The sequence below is a fragment of the Schistocerca cancellata genome, chromosome 10 (genome assembly GCF_023864275.1).
Source record: "Schistocerca cancellata isolate TAMUIC-IGC-003103 chromosome 10, iqSchCanc2.1, whole genome shotgun sequence".
In the NCBI taxonomy this organism is placed as follows: domain Eukaryota; kingdom Metazoa; phylum Arthropoda; class Insecta; order Orthoptera; family Acrididae; genus Schistocerca; species Schistocerca cancellata.
In genome coordinates, this window is record NC_064635.1 from 80,677,924 (window position 1) to 80,690,431 (window position 12,508).

Below are 12,508 nucleotides of genomic sequence, written 5' to 3' on the forward strand. Positions count from 1 at the left end.
TGTATAATTTGCCAGGGTGTGTGCACACTTGTATAACAGACTAGTGTTTCTGCTGGGAAGATATTCTTGTATAACTCTGAATACCATGTAGTTTGTTATATTAATGTGTAAAGCAACTGCACTTTTATAATATGTGTGTTATCATATACAGATAAGAATCTAAAACTGGACGATGAGCTGTTTGTTCAGGTGAAACCTGGCCTCTCGTCATTTGCTGATAATCCTGTGAAGGTGAGTAATACATGGTTCTGACATCATTCCAGTATCACCTCAAAGTATCTTATCTCTGACAGGTGCCTGATGTATAGCAAATTCCCACAAGTTGGTTTATGAGCTATCTTGGACATATCTATAATATTTCCAAGGCGTGTACTCATAGCAGAAATTAGATGTCATCCCATTTCCTTCTCACTGCTCATAAGTGTTAAACAGGTACACAACAGGCAGGAAATAGAATGTGTGTTCAGACATATTATTTGCACACTATCCACTCACATTTGAACAGTTTTCTCCAGCCATTTATTGTTGAAACACTTTCTCATGACACTCACAAACATCAGTTCTGACCAATTAATTCTTTACCTGTCTCTTCACCTCTTAATCCTTTCCTTGTTTTCCTCTTACCCTGTAACAGTGACGTCTGCTCATAGACTTCCATGGTCATTTGGGTATTAGGCTACATCATTTAGCAAAACAAGAAAAGAAAGAAACAGTATTGTCATTTTGACTGTCTTTGCACTGGTCCGTGTCCTATCGTTGCCTCTGAAGAGGGTTGTGGCAAAGGCAGTCAAAATGTTGCCTTTGTTTTACACTTGCTTTTAATGTTCCACAACAATGTGGTCAAATTCTAATATTCAAAGGCAAAGCAATGACTCATTTTCTGGCTCTCATGGACCAATCGAGACTGGCTGATGGCCACGTCATCCTCTGCCAATGGCATCATCGGGTCCAGTAATGGAGGGATAGGGGATCAGCACACTGCTCTTCCGGCCATGTCAGCTTTTTTGGTGTTGGAGTCACTGCTTCTGTTTTAAGTAGCTCATCAGCTGGCATCAAGAGGCTGGGTGCACCTTGTTCGTGTTCTTACACCAAGCAAAAATACCTGGCAGTGCTAGGAGTTGAACCCGATCCTCCACTGAGCTACGGAGGCACACTAATACTTAGAGGGATATTATTAAAAATGTCTAGTCGGGCAACTGTAGTACACTTGTATTTTACTTCTTTGTAATGCTATTCATAACCCCTCCCCCCCCCCTTCCCCCACCCATTACCTCCTACCTCACCACTTTCAGATGGGCCAACTAACGATGACATGCCAATTTTAACTCCTTATTCATTGATGTCTTATTTTCTTCCTGTACTATTTCATCTGTACACTATGTTTTTTCTCGCCGTGTCCTGACTGCTTGACTGGGTTGCATTCCCGGCGGGGTTAGGGATTTTCACCTGCCTCGAGATGGCTGGGTGTTTGTGTTGTCCTCATCGTTTCATCATCATTCATGAAAGTGCTGAGATTGGACTGAGCAAAGATTGGGAATTTGTACGGGCGCTGATACCTGCACAGTTGAACGCCCCACAAACCAAACATCATCTTCATCATCTGACTGCTTGATACCTGTTATTTCTTTCCCCCACTCTTCTACTTTGGAATCCTTCAATATTCCACACTGCTAAACATTTCCGTCAGTTGTTTCTTCAGCTTTTATATTATTTTTTTCTAAACCCTTTTTAATTTCATGGATCCAACTTATTGTTAACTTCTTATCTAACAGTTATTTGAAGATCTTTTTGAGCTTTCATTTGACATAAATGTCCAATAACTAACAGTCCTCATTTCCTCAGTATTCCTCATATGTTTTCAATGTTTCAATAAATTTGATTACTACTAAATAATTTAAAACCTTGTGTAGCTTTTCATGAGCCTAATATTGTTGTAATGATTCATTCTTCTAATATTTCTAATTTACCTAAATTATACAATGGAAACTCCAGGTTGTATCATCAATATAAGGAAAAGATAGATTGCTGCTCACTGTAATGGTGTCACAAACACACTTACAAATTAGCTTTCAGCCAAAGCCTTCTTCAGAAAAGGGAAACCACACACACACACACACACACACACACACACACACACACACACACACACACACATTCATTCATACAAGCAAGCACACCTCATGCACACAAGATCGCCATCTCTGACAGCTCAGACTGAAATGCAACTGTCACATAGAATGGAATAAGCAGTCTGGAGGGGGCAGAGACGGTGAAGCAGGATACTGGTAGGGGAAGAGGAGAGTGCTGTTAGGTGGAGTGTGCAAGGACTAGAGTGCCAATGGATGCAGCATTGGGAGGCTGTGGGACATGGAGCTGAGGGAGGTCATGGCAAAAGTGGGAGGTGGAATCTGGAGCTAAAAAAGGAGAAGAGATAAAGGTTCCACCACTGTTGTTATGAACAGTGACTACATGGCTGAAGGATCTGCTAATTATCTGACTCCTCCATCTATAAACTCGACAAAAGTGATCCCATCACGGAAGTCCAACATAAGTTCCAGTCCCTGCTGAAAGCCTTTTGCCCTTCCCAGAGCCCTTCCCCTGCATCCATTTTCCTCCTCACCTCTATGATATGCCACACACCCACCTCAATCATGCTCCCCACAAACCAAGCCCCATTGTAGCTGGTTACTTTGCCCTCACTGAAAGTATTTTGGCCCTCATTGGACCAACACTTCCAACCAATTGCCCGTAATCTAGCCTCCCATGTCAAAGATACCAACCACTTCCTTCACCAATTCTCCACAATCCCCACCCCTTTACTCTCTGGATCCCTACTTGTCACTGTTAACTCCACTTCCCTCTACACCAACATCTCTCATGACCATGATTTTACCACTATTGAACACTACCTTTCCCAATGTCTTTCAGACTCCAAACCCACTACCTCATTCCTCATACACTTACTAACTTATTCTAACTCTGAGCTACTCGCCTTTGAAGGGAAAGTACACAAACAAATCTGTGGCACAGCCATGGGCTCCCACATGGCAGTCCACTATGCCTGAGTAGAGATCTTCCTAGCCTTCCAATACACCAAACCCTTGTCTTGCTCAGGTTCATTGATGATATCTTCATGAACTGGTCACATGGCCAAGATACACTATCCTCATATCTTCATATCACCGCCTTCTCTCCAATCTGCTTCACCTAGTCCTCCTCATCAGTGTGCCACCTTCCTGTATTTTGACCTCTCTGATGGCTCCATCCATACCTTTGTCCACATTAAACCCATCAACCACCATCAGTACCTGCCTTTTACAGCTGTCATCCTTTTTCACACAAAACAATCCTTCCCATAAAACTTGGCCAGCCAGGGATAATGTACCTGTAGTGCCAATAACCCCCTTGCCCAGTATGCTGAGGGTTTCACCGCAGTCTTCACAGACAGACACTATCCTCCGACCTAGTCTGTAAATAGATATCCCATGCCATTTCCCCACACACCACCAATCCTCCCACCACCTCCAAGGTCAACTACAAAGGAGTGCCCCTTTGTCACCAAATACCACCGTAGACTGGAACAACTGAACTGCATCCTTCGTCAGGGCTTTGATTACATATCATTGTGCCCTTAAATAAGGGATAATCTACCCTTCTAAAGCAGTGTTCTGTCATCCACTCAACTTCTACAACCTCGTAATTCATCCCTGTGCCACTTGCAATCCCATCTGCCTTGCCACAGGGATTATATCCATGTGGGAGACCCAGGTGCAAGACTTTACCAATCCATCCATCCAGAACTTCTTATTCCAGTCATGCCAGAGACTTATTCTACCCCATCAGAAGCCAGGGCACCTATGAAAGTAGTCATGTCGTATACCAGCTTTGCTGAAATCAGTGCACAGCTTTTTATATTGGTATGACTACCAGTCAGTTGTCCACTAGGATAATCAGCAACCACTAAACTGTGGCCAAGAGCAAAGTAGGCTGCCCTGTGTCACAACATGCACCTTAACACAACTCACTTGATTTCACAATGACTACTTCACTACCTGAGCCATTGAGATCCCTCACTCCACCATCAACTTTTCTGAACTGCACGGATGGGAGTTCTCCTTACGACACATTATCTCAGCCTCGACCTATGGTAAACTGCTGTCCTCGCACCCTCCAACCAGCAGTTTCCACCCTGTCTGTGCTATCGCGTCCTCCCTATTCTGATCCTGTAGCCCTCTTTGTGTGCCACCCTCTGCCAATGCACCCGTCCATCTTTTCCTTTCACCACTTCTTTTCTTTTTCACTCCCCATTCCCCTCTCTCCGCCTCCCTGCTCCAGAGCCTCCCAATGCTGTGCATGTTGGCAATTTAGTCCCTGCAAACTCCACCAGACAGTGCTCTTATCTAATCACTACCTGTACCCTGCTATTCCTTCCCTTTCCCCACCCCCTCCATATTGCTGCTTCCATTTGACATGAGGGTTCCAGTGCAGCCCAAGCTGCAGGAGATGGCAATTTTGTGTGTGTGTGTGTGTGTGTGTGTGTGTGTGTGTTTCCTTTTCTGAAGTAGGCTTTGACCAAAGCCAATGTATAAGTGTCTTTTCTGGAACTCAGTGTGTCATCTTTATAGCGAGCAGAAATCTATCTTTTTCTTATATTGTTGTTAACAAAATTATATTTAACACTAGACATTTGCTTGCATATACCGTATTTACTCGAATCTAAGCCACACTTTTTTTCATCCAAAAAACCGCCAGCGGCTTAGAATCGAGTGCAAAGCAAGCGGAAGTTCTGAAAAATGTTGGTAGGTGCCGCCACAACTAACTTCTGCCGTCGAATATATGTAGCGCTACACGGGCATACTTCGTAGGCACAAAGATAAATACTGGCGCCAAAACCTCTGCGTCAGTAAATAAATTAAAAAAAAATGTGGAAACGAGCTTTTTTTCTCCACCCCGAGTTTCGACCACTGCATTTTCATACATTACTCAACGAAGTAAATACAAATTCCGTATTGTTCATCTTCGAATGTAGCAGAATTTCAATGTAATACGAAAATCCGACTGGCAAGACTGTTTGGGATGTTTGTCAATATGGCCAACTCTACGTTCTGAATTTTTTTCTACATGTGAGAAGAGATGGTTGCTAATAGAAACCAGATGAAATGTGAATCACATGCAGTATTCTCTTCACCATAAGAATAATACGAATATAAACATTTTGCCATGTATTCTTTCGTGTTTGCTGCTATCTCATTTAAATCCTGTCTGCCTAATAAACTACGAAACTAGAGTGAGACAACAGCAAACGCGGAAGAATATACGTATCGTTTCATGTTTATATTCGTATTATTCTTATGCCTAATAGTGATACAGTCAGAAATGAAGCACGGCAACTGACTAGATTTTTAAATCTAAGATGACTAATTTCTGTGCAGAATTTGATGTACTAAAGAAGCGGCCGCAAAGATTTTCAAACGGAGAAAAATTTTCGCCTAACTCTAATTCAGAACTATGTTCTATCTTACGCAGTCTGTTATTTGGTTCTTGTTGATCATTATCAAAGAAAGCAGCAGTGTAAGTAACAACAAATAGCAGTCTCTTGCCGTTGTTTCGGTTATGAGACAATTCCTCTCTTTGTTTTAATTGTAAGCGGCAGTAGCGCGCACAAAAGCAAGCCATGCCGCGAGCGGCGACAGGCCATAAACACGCACTATCAGAATGCGACAAACAATGCATGACACAGTACAGTAACGCATTTTCAGCTTAGAGTGACGTAAACACCTATAACAAAGAAAACGGCACTTATCAGCTCCAAGCAAAATAAGCAATCGATTCAAACCAGACGAAGCACGTGAAAAACGAAGGGTACCCGTATAAATACGGACGGAGCGCCTGACGCATAGCAATGGCTACCTGGTAAAGCTTAACTGCTAAGCTTACGACTCGAACCAAACTACTGTAGCTGCATCGTCATTCATTCGACCTTAATTGTGTCTCATATTAGAATGTACCAACTTTGTTTCGATTTGGAGGTGCGGCCTAAAACTTTTTTCTCCCCTTAAATTTCGAGTCTCAGATTTCAGGTGCGGCTTAGATTCGAGAATTTTTTTTTTTTTTCCTTTATTTCGAGTCTCATTTTTCAAGTGCGGCTTAGATTCGAGTGCGGCTTAGATTCGAGTAAATACGGTAGACATTCTGGCTTCACTGCTTTTTTCTAATGCCTATTTTTTGCATTTCTAGAGGCATTTTGCCTTGTAAAAGTCTTTGGTTATACCATAAGCCTTTGCCATTCTGTGTATCCTTTTCTCAACAGCAGCTATTTTCCAAACCATCTTCTTGAGTCATTTTCCCAAGATATTAAATTTTTTTAACCTTTTCAATTTGGCCAATATATGTTTTCAGAAATTTGGGTGAATTTTTGATTAAAAAAAAAGTGGTTTTCCCTGCAGAAATGTTTAAGCTTGTCCTCCTGGCTGTTTCTTCGTAAGACTAATTTGTGTTACAGCAAATGTCATATTTTCATAAAGTTTTATTTTCATAAGGTTTCAGTTTTTATTTTCTGTAATATTTACATATAAATTTTCTACATTTATAATATTGACAGAGTTGACCATTTCAAAATGTAAGTACTACTATATGCATTTGATAACTTACAGGGTGCTGAAAGTCTGCAGGAACTTTTGGACCGTGCAAAAGCATTTGTTCCCCGTGAAGAATGGGGACACACACCACTCGCCATGAAGGCAACTGCAGGACTCCGCTTGCTGCCTGGGGACAAGGCGAATGCCTTGCTGGATGAGGTTTGTGCGGCATAGCATTATTTGTATGAGAAGAGTTAATTGTGGCTGTTGGTGAGGAGGATTTTTGTATTTACGGTTTTTGTTAATTTGGTGAATTTTTCACCTATGGCAGTTTTATGGTAGGGCGTTATCTGATGGTTTATGTGTGTCGTATTCCAAGCTTTGGTTGATCGAATAAGGTATGTAGATGTCCTGCAATGACATGACAAGGAACAAATGTCTTATGAGGAATCTAATTAATTAGAGAGAGAGAATATTTTAGGACACTCATTACAATTTGAGTTGTTGCTGAAAACTGTATGTTAAGTGGAGATGGAAGGAAAATAAATTCACAGGGACAAACCTAGATAGGAGTACATAAGACAGATAATTGGTTATGCAGGATGCAGTAGTTATGCTGAGGTGAAGTGAATAACTGGCAACTGACAGGAATGGAGAATAACAGCATATCAAGCGTGCAGCTCAAGTGATAATTTTCTGTATCTTTCAGTCCATAGATGTTTCAAATGCCTTTGTAAGAGATTAACTTGTCACAGAATGCTACCAAGGTTCTTTTTCAGGAATACCATAAATTTTTTTCCTAGAGTCACATCGAACCTCGAAACACTTGCAGGTCAATATTCCTCACTGAGGAGGTGTTTGCACTGGAATGAAACCTCCTGACCAGTTATGTTGTCTCACAATTTGAGACCTGAAAAATAATGTGCCGAGTAAGTGAATTAATGGCGAATAAGACCCACTGCAGTTTAATAACAAAATTCATGAAATTGTGAGAAAACAGATGTTGCACTCCAGGTTTGTAAAAGAATGCAGAAATGTTAACGTGTGAAAGTAGAAATTTACGTGTCTATAAAAACATCAGTGTGTGACATATACAACTTTCTTCGTTATATGTAGGGAAAGGATCTTACAGAGAATATTAGAAAATTCTGGTCTTACATAAAATCACTAAATGGCCTGAAGGCTTCAATTAAATTACTTGTAGACCTGTCTGGTATGGCAATGGAAAGGAAAGCTGAAGTTTCAAATCTCGTATTTAAAAAATACTTCATTGTACAGACTATGGCATTGGCTCTATACTCAGATATGTGAGTGGCTCACATTTTCTTTTTTTCTTCCTAAGTGATAAACCCCATTACATCATCCTGGACAGTAAGTGTTTAATGGAGAGGTATTAACAGGAGTGCCCCAGGTAAGTGTGACAGAAGTGCTCTTTTTTTCTATACAAGTCATATTGCCTCCACCCTGTTTTGCAACTTACTTATTGATTTACCTTCCTACATATGAGGGGGTGCACAAAAGAAACCATACTATTTTTTTAACTTATTTGTTCACATTTTAAGCACAAACCTTCAATGTACTCTCCAGGTGTGCATATACACTTGTCTAACTTTTTACTTCATTTTTCAGAACATTTTTTTAAAATTGTTCTTTTGTGATGCTTGACTTCATTTCTTTCTTCTCCTCAGCAACATCAATGGATGCAAGGGAGGGTGAGTATAATGGGGGTGGTGGGGGAAGAGTTACTGAAGAGGAGTCATACCATTTTGGTCAAGAATTGTGACAAAGACAGGGATGTGTGAGCAGGGGCATTGTCATGATGGAAAAACCAGTCACCTGAGTGCCACAAATCAGGCCACTTTCACCATACACTGTTGCACAATCTTTTCAAAACTTCCAAATAGAAGTCCTGGTTAACTTTATAACCCTGTGGAACAAAACTTAACTGTACGACTCCTCTCACATAAAAAAACAAATTTGCATAATCTTAATGTTTGATTTCATCTGGTGAGCTTTCATGGGGCGAGGCGAACTTGAAGTCTTCCACTGGCTTGATTGTTACTGTGATTCAGGAACATAATCATAGCACCAGGTTTCATCACTGTTGATAATTTTTGAAAAAAGTTTGGATCATTTTGGGACTCTACTTTTTAAAGCACAGCTTGCTTCCATGCGACATTGTGCTTGTTCAGCATTCAGCAGCTGCGGCACGATTTTGGCAGCACACGTTTAATTCCCAAATCTACAGTCGCAGTTCGCTGCACTGAACTCCAAAGTCACTCTCAACAGCTCCAGAATTTCTTCATTGGTCCATCATTGATCTTTGTTGAAAATAGCATCTAGAGGCCATGCATTTCCTTAAACACGTGTATGTGACTGATGCTGCAGCATCTCATTTTAAAAACTGCTTTCAGCTTTATGAGCTTAGTCAGCACTGCAGTACAGGAATTACGACAAAAAAAGGATATTTTCAATAACGGTCATGGAGAAAGTGCGTGTGGTAGGGTAGGAGGCCTCTGTAAACATCTTGCAACAAGATTTAATCTCCAGCATGAAGCTGTTGATGCTATAAGAGATGCTACTGGATTTGTTCACACCCTATCAACATTAGTAACAAACATGAAACTTGTAAGTCTAAATGACAGCACATTAAGGGAATTCTGTTAGAGAGAGAGAGAGAGAGAGAGAGAGAGAGAGAGAAGAGTGGTCTTTTATGAAACCTGTGGCTTAAGTTCATCAAGTAACGTAACTACTGACTTGCATCCCGGAGTGGCAAACGCACTGCAATAACAGTTCTCCAAGAAATGCCGCCTGTTATGTGTGTGAAATGGAGAGACCACAGTATACATTAGAAGACTTTGCAGTGAGCCATTTCATTTCTTGTGTGCATGACAGTTAAATATTTTAAGTGTGCATGATTTTTTGACCTTGAGAGTGGAGCTAGGTCTACCGAAAACATTTCTTACAATTAATTCCCACTATCATTGCACATTCCAGAAGTACAATGACCAACCAACGTATCGTGAAATTTTTAGAACATAGGGGTCAGGGTTTTGGAGAAAATAATTTATAAAACCCAAGAAAATTTCAGATTCTTTCATCTTATGTACAAATATTTAAACAGTTGAGGAATTTCATACAGAAGTGTCATAACTGACAGGAGTCCTTCCACTTTATCATTTCTCAGGACAGTTAACATCCTGTGACTATTCATATTTTCAAAACATAATTTTGAAATTTGCAAAAAGTTACAAATTTTTGTAGTTTATTTTTACACACACACACACACACACACACACACACACACACACACAAATTTCAAAGATGGTGCAGGTAACTGATCTCAAATCATACAGCTCAAGAGTGAATGTGTCACATCACTATTTCAAAGTTTGCGGGAAAACCTTTCCAAAACAACATTTTTTTTTAATTTTCTGATGGTTTATTAAAATTTTCCCTTTGTTATGACATTTCTGCAGATACTCTTATATAGAGCGGTCTGTATCATTTTAATAAATCACCAAAGAATCAAAATATTGCAGTTTTGGAGAGGTAACATGTGGCACTTCAACTTTTTTCCTGACAAACTTTGAAATAGTGATGATGTGACACATTCATTCTTGACTTGTATGAGTTGACATGAAATCACCCTCTTTCATTCAGTTACCTGTATCATCTTTAAAGCTTAGCTGTCATTTCCTCTGATTGTATCAGTTACCAATAGCTGATTATTAGGCGTGCTCATAAATTTGAATCCTGGCAGACAATTAACCAATGATCTAAATAACATTGTATGTCTGTTTTGTAACAATAATGGAAATTTCTGGATGGAGAAATATGTAAAATAAGGGAAAGGCAACCACTCGCCTATGGTGGATTGGTGAGTGATTTAGTACACACATTCACACATACAACCCCACACACATATGCTAACATTCACGCCCATAGCCACTTCAAGGCTTCTTTATTCTGATAAGCAATGTGTAATAATTCACCACCACTCACCCCCCCCCCCCCTTTCCCTTTCACTTTTTTTCTCTTAATTTTCCCTTCTGGTTCTCTTTCCCCTCCACTCTGATTCTGGTGACTGGTAAGCATAGCTGTGCACATTTTCTTGAGCACCAATAGAGAGTTATGCAATAGCTGCGGAAGTTAGCATCATACTGCATGTGACCTGCTGCAGAGAATATTGGCGCCTCCTTCAAGCAGTGCGTTATCTACACTTAGGCTTTTTATTTTGTACTAAATCTGTGTTGACACTATGGATGGAGGGCTGGTTGTTTCTCCCCACTCCCAAGATGGGAATTATGGATGGAGTTTACAGTGGATCAGTCTAGCATCAACAGGCAGAACACAGCATAGTGCAATGAAACACAGGGTTCTACAATTGCTACAATAGTGTAGCGGGGGTCAGAATGGTGGGTGTAATTATTCTTGCAACTACAGGTTGCGGCGACGTTGTGAGTCAGTTAGCAGGGCAGTAGTACATGGAGCCATTTGGATGACCAATGAAAAGTCATAGAAGCAGTAAATATGATATTTTATTTATTCCATACAAAAAGCACACAATTGTCATGTCATCACATTGCAGTCAGCACCCTGTGATGCAGCTGGCTCTGAATGGTGGCGAGTGCTTTGTTCGGCATGAGGCTTCACAGAATGGCCAGCACACCATGTCACTGTATCAAAAAGGTTGCAGCTGTGGGAAGTTAACATTGTTGGCACCTCAGTGAGTGAAGGGCCACATGAGTCACCAGGCGGGTGTGTAGAATGCAGTGATGACACTTGGCAAAAATCAGTCACATCAGCTGGTGGAGACTCCTGGTTCAGTGCAGGAAGCACCCGAGTGTGCAGAGGTGAACTGAGGACCCCAGAATAGGCTGCAGGAGCAGTGGCCTGCAGAGGCAAGACCGCAGTAGCAGATTGTGACCGCAACGGCAGGCTCTGGATAGGCAGCTAGTCAAGTCCAGGTGAGAACTGTGGACCCCCAGATATCTATATACATATTCCGCAAGCCACAGTACAGTGTGTGGCGGAGGGTACCCTGTACAGCTACTAGTAATTTCCTTTCCTGTTCCACACACAGAAAGAGCAACGGAGGAATGACTGCCTGTATGCTCCGTATGAGCCCTAGTTTCTTGTCTCTTATCTTCATGGTCCTTAAGCTAAATGTATGTTGGTGGCAGTAGTATCATTCTGCAGTGAGGTTCAAATGCCGGTTCCTAAAAGTTTCTCAGTAGTGTTCCTCCAAAAGAACATTGCCTTTCCTCCAGGGATTCACATTTGAGTTCTCAGAGCATCTCTGCAATACTTGTGTGCTGCTTAAACCTAACCACTAACAAATCTAGCAGCCTGTCTCTGAATTGCTTCGATCTCTCCCTTTAATCTGACCTGGTACAGATCCCAAACGACATCCTTTGCAGATGACCCACACTTTCCTAAAATTCTCTCAGTAAACTGAAGTCAACTATTTGCCTTCCCTACCACAATCCTCACACACTTGTTCCATTTCATATCGTTTTGCAATGTTACGCCCAGACATTTAAACAACATGACTGTCTCAAGTAGGACACAGTACCGAGCAAGGTGGCGCAGTGGTTAGCACACTGGACTCGCATTCGGGAGGACGACGGTTCAATCCCGTCTCCGGCCATCCTGATTTAGGTTTTCCGTGATTTCCCTAAATCTCTTCAGGCAAATGCCGGGATGGTTCCTTTGAAAGGGCACGGCCGATTTCCTTCCCCATCCTTCCCTCACCCGAGCTTGCCCTCCGTCTCTAATGACCTCGTTGTCGACGGGACGTTAAACACCAATCTCCCCCCAAGTAGGACACTACTAAAGCTGCACCCGAGAATTATGCTTCTGTTTTTCCCTACTCATCCATATTAACTTAAATTTTTCTGCATTTAGAGTTGGCTGCCATTCATCAC

At 41.3% G+C, this 12,508-nt stretch overlaps 1 protein-coding gene across 3 annotated transcripts in view; it reads left to right on the plus strand.

The window, feature by feature from the left end:
• Positions 1-12,508, plus strand: part of LOC126106570 (ectonucleoside triphosphate diphosphohydrolase 5) — a 51,316-nt gene that overhangs the window by 10,553 nt on the left and 28,255 nt on the right. For all 3 annotated transcript variants that reach the window (XM_049912911.1, XM_049912913.1, XM_049912912.1), the window contains exons 4-5: positions 152-231; positions 6,654-6,797. In XM_049912911.1, coding sequence (XP_049768868.1) covers positions 152-231; positions 6,654-6,797 — 224 coding nt within the window. The remainder of the gene's footprint in view (positions 1-151; positions 232-6,653; positions 6,798-12,508) is intronic.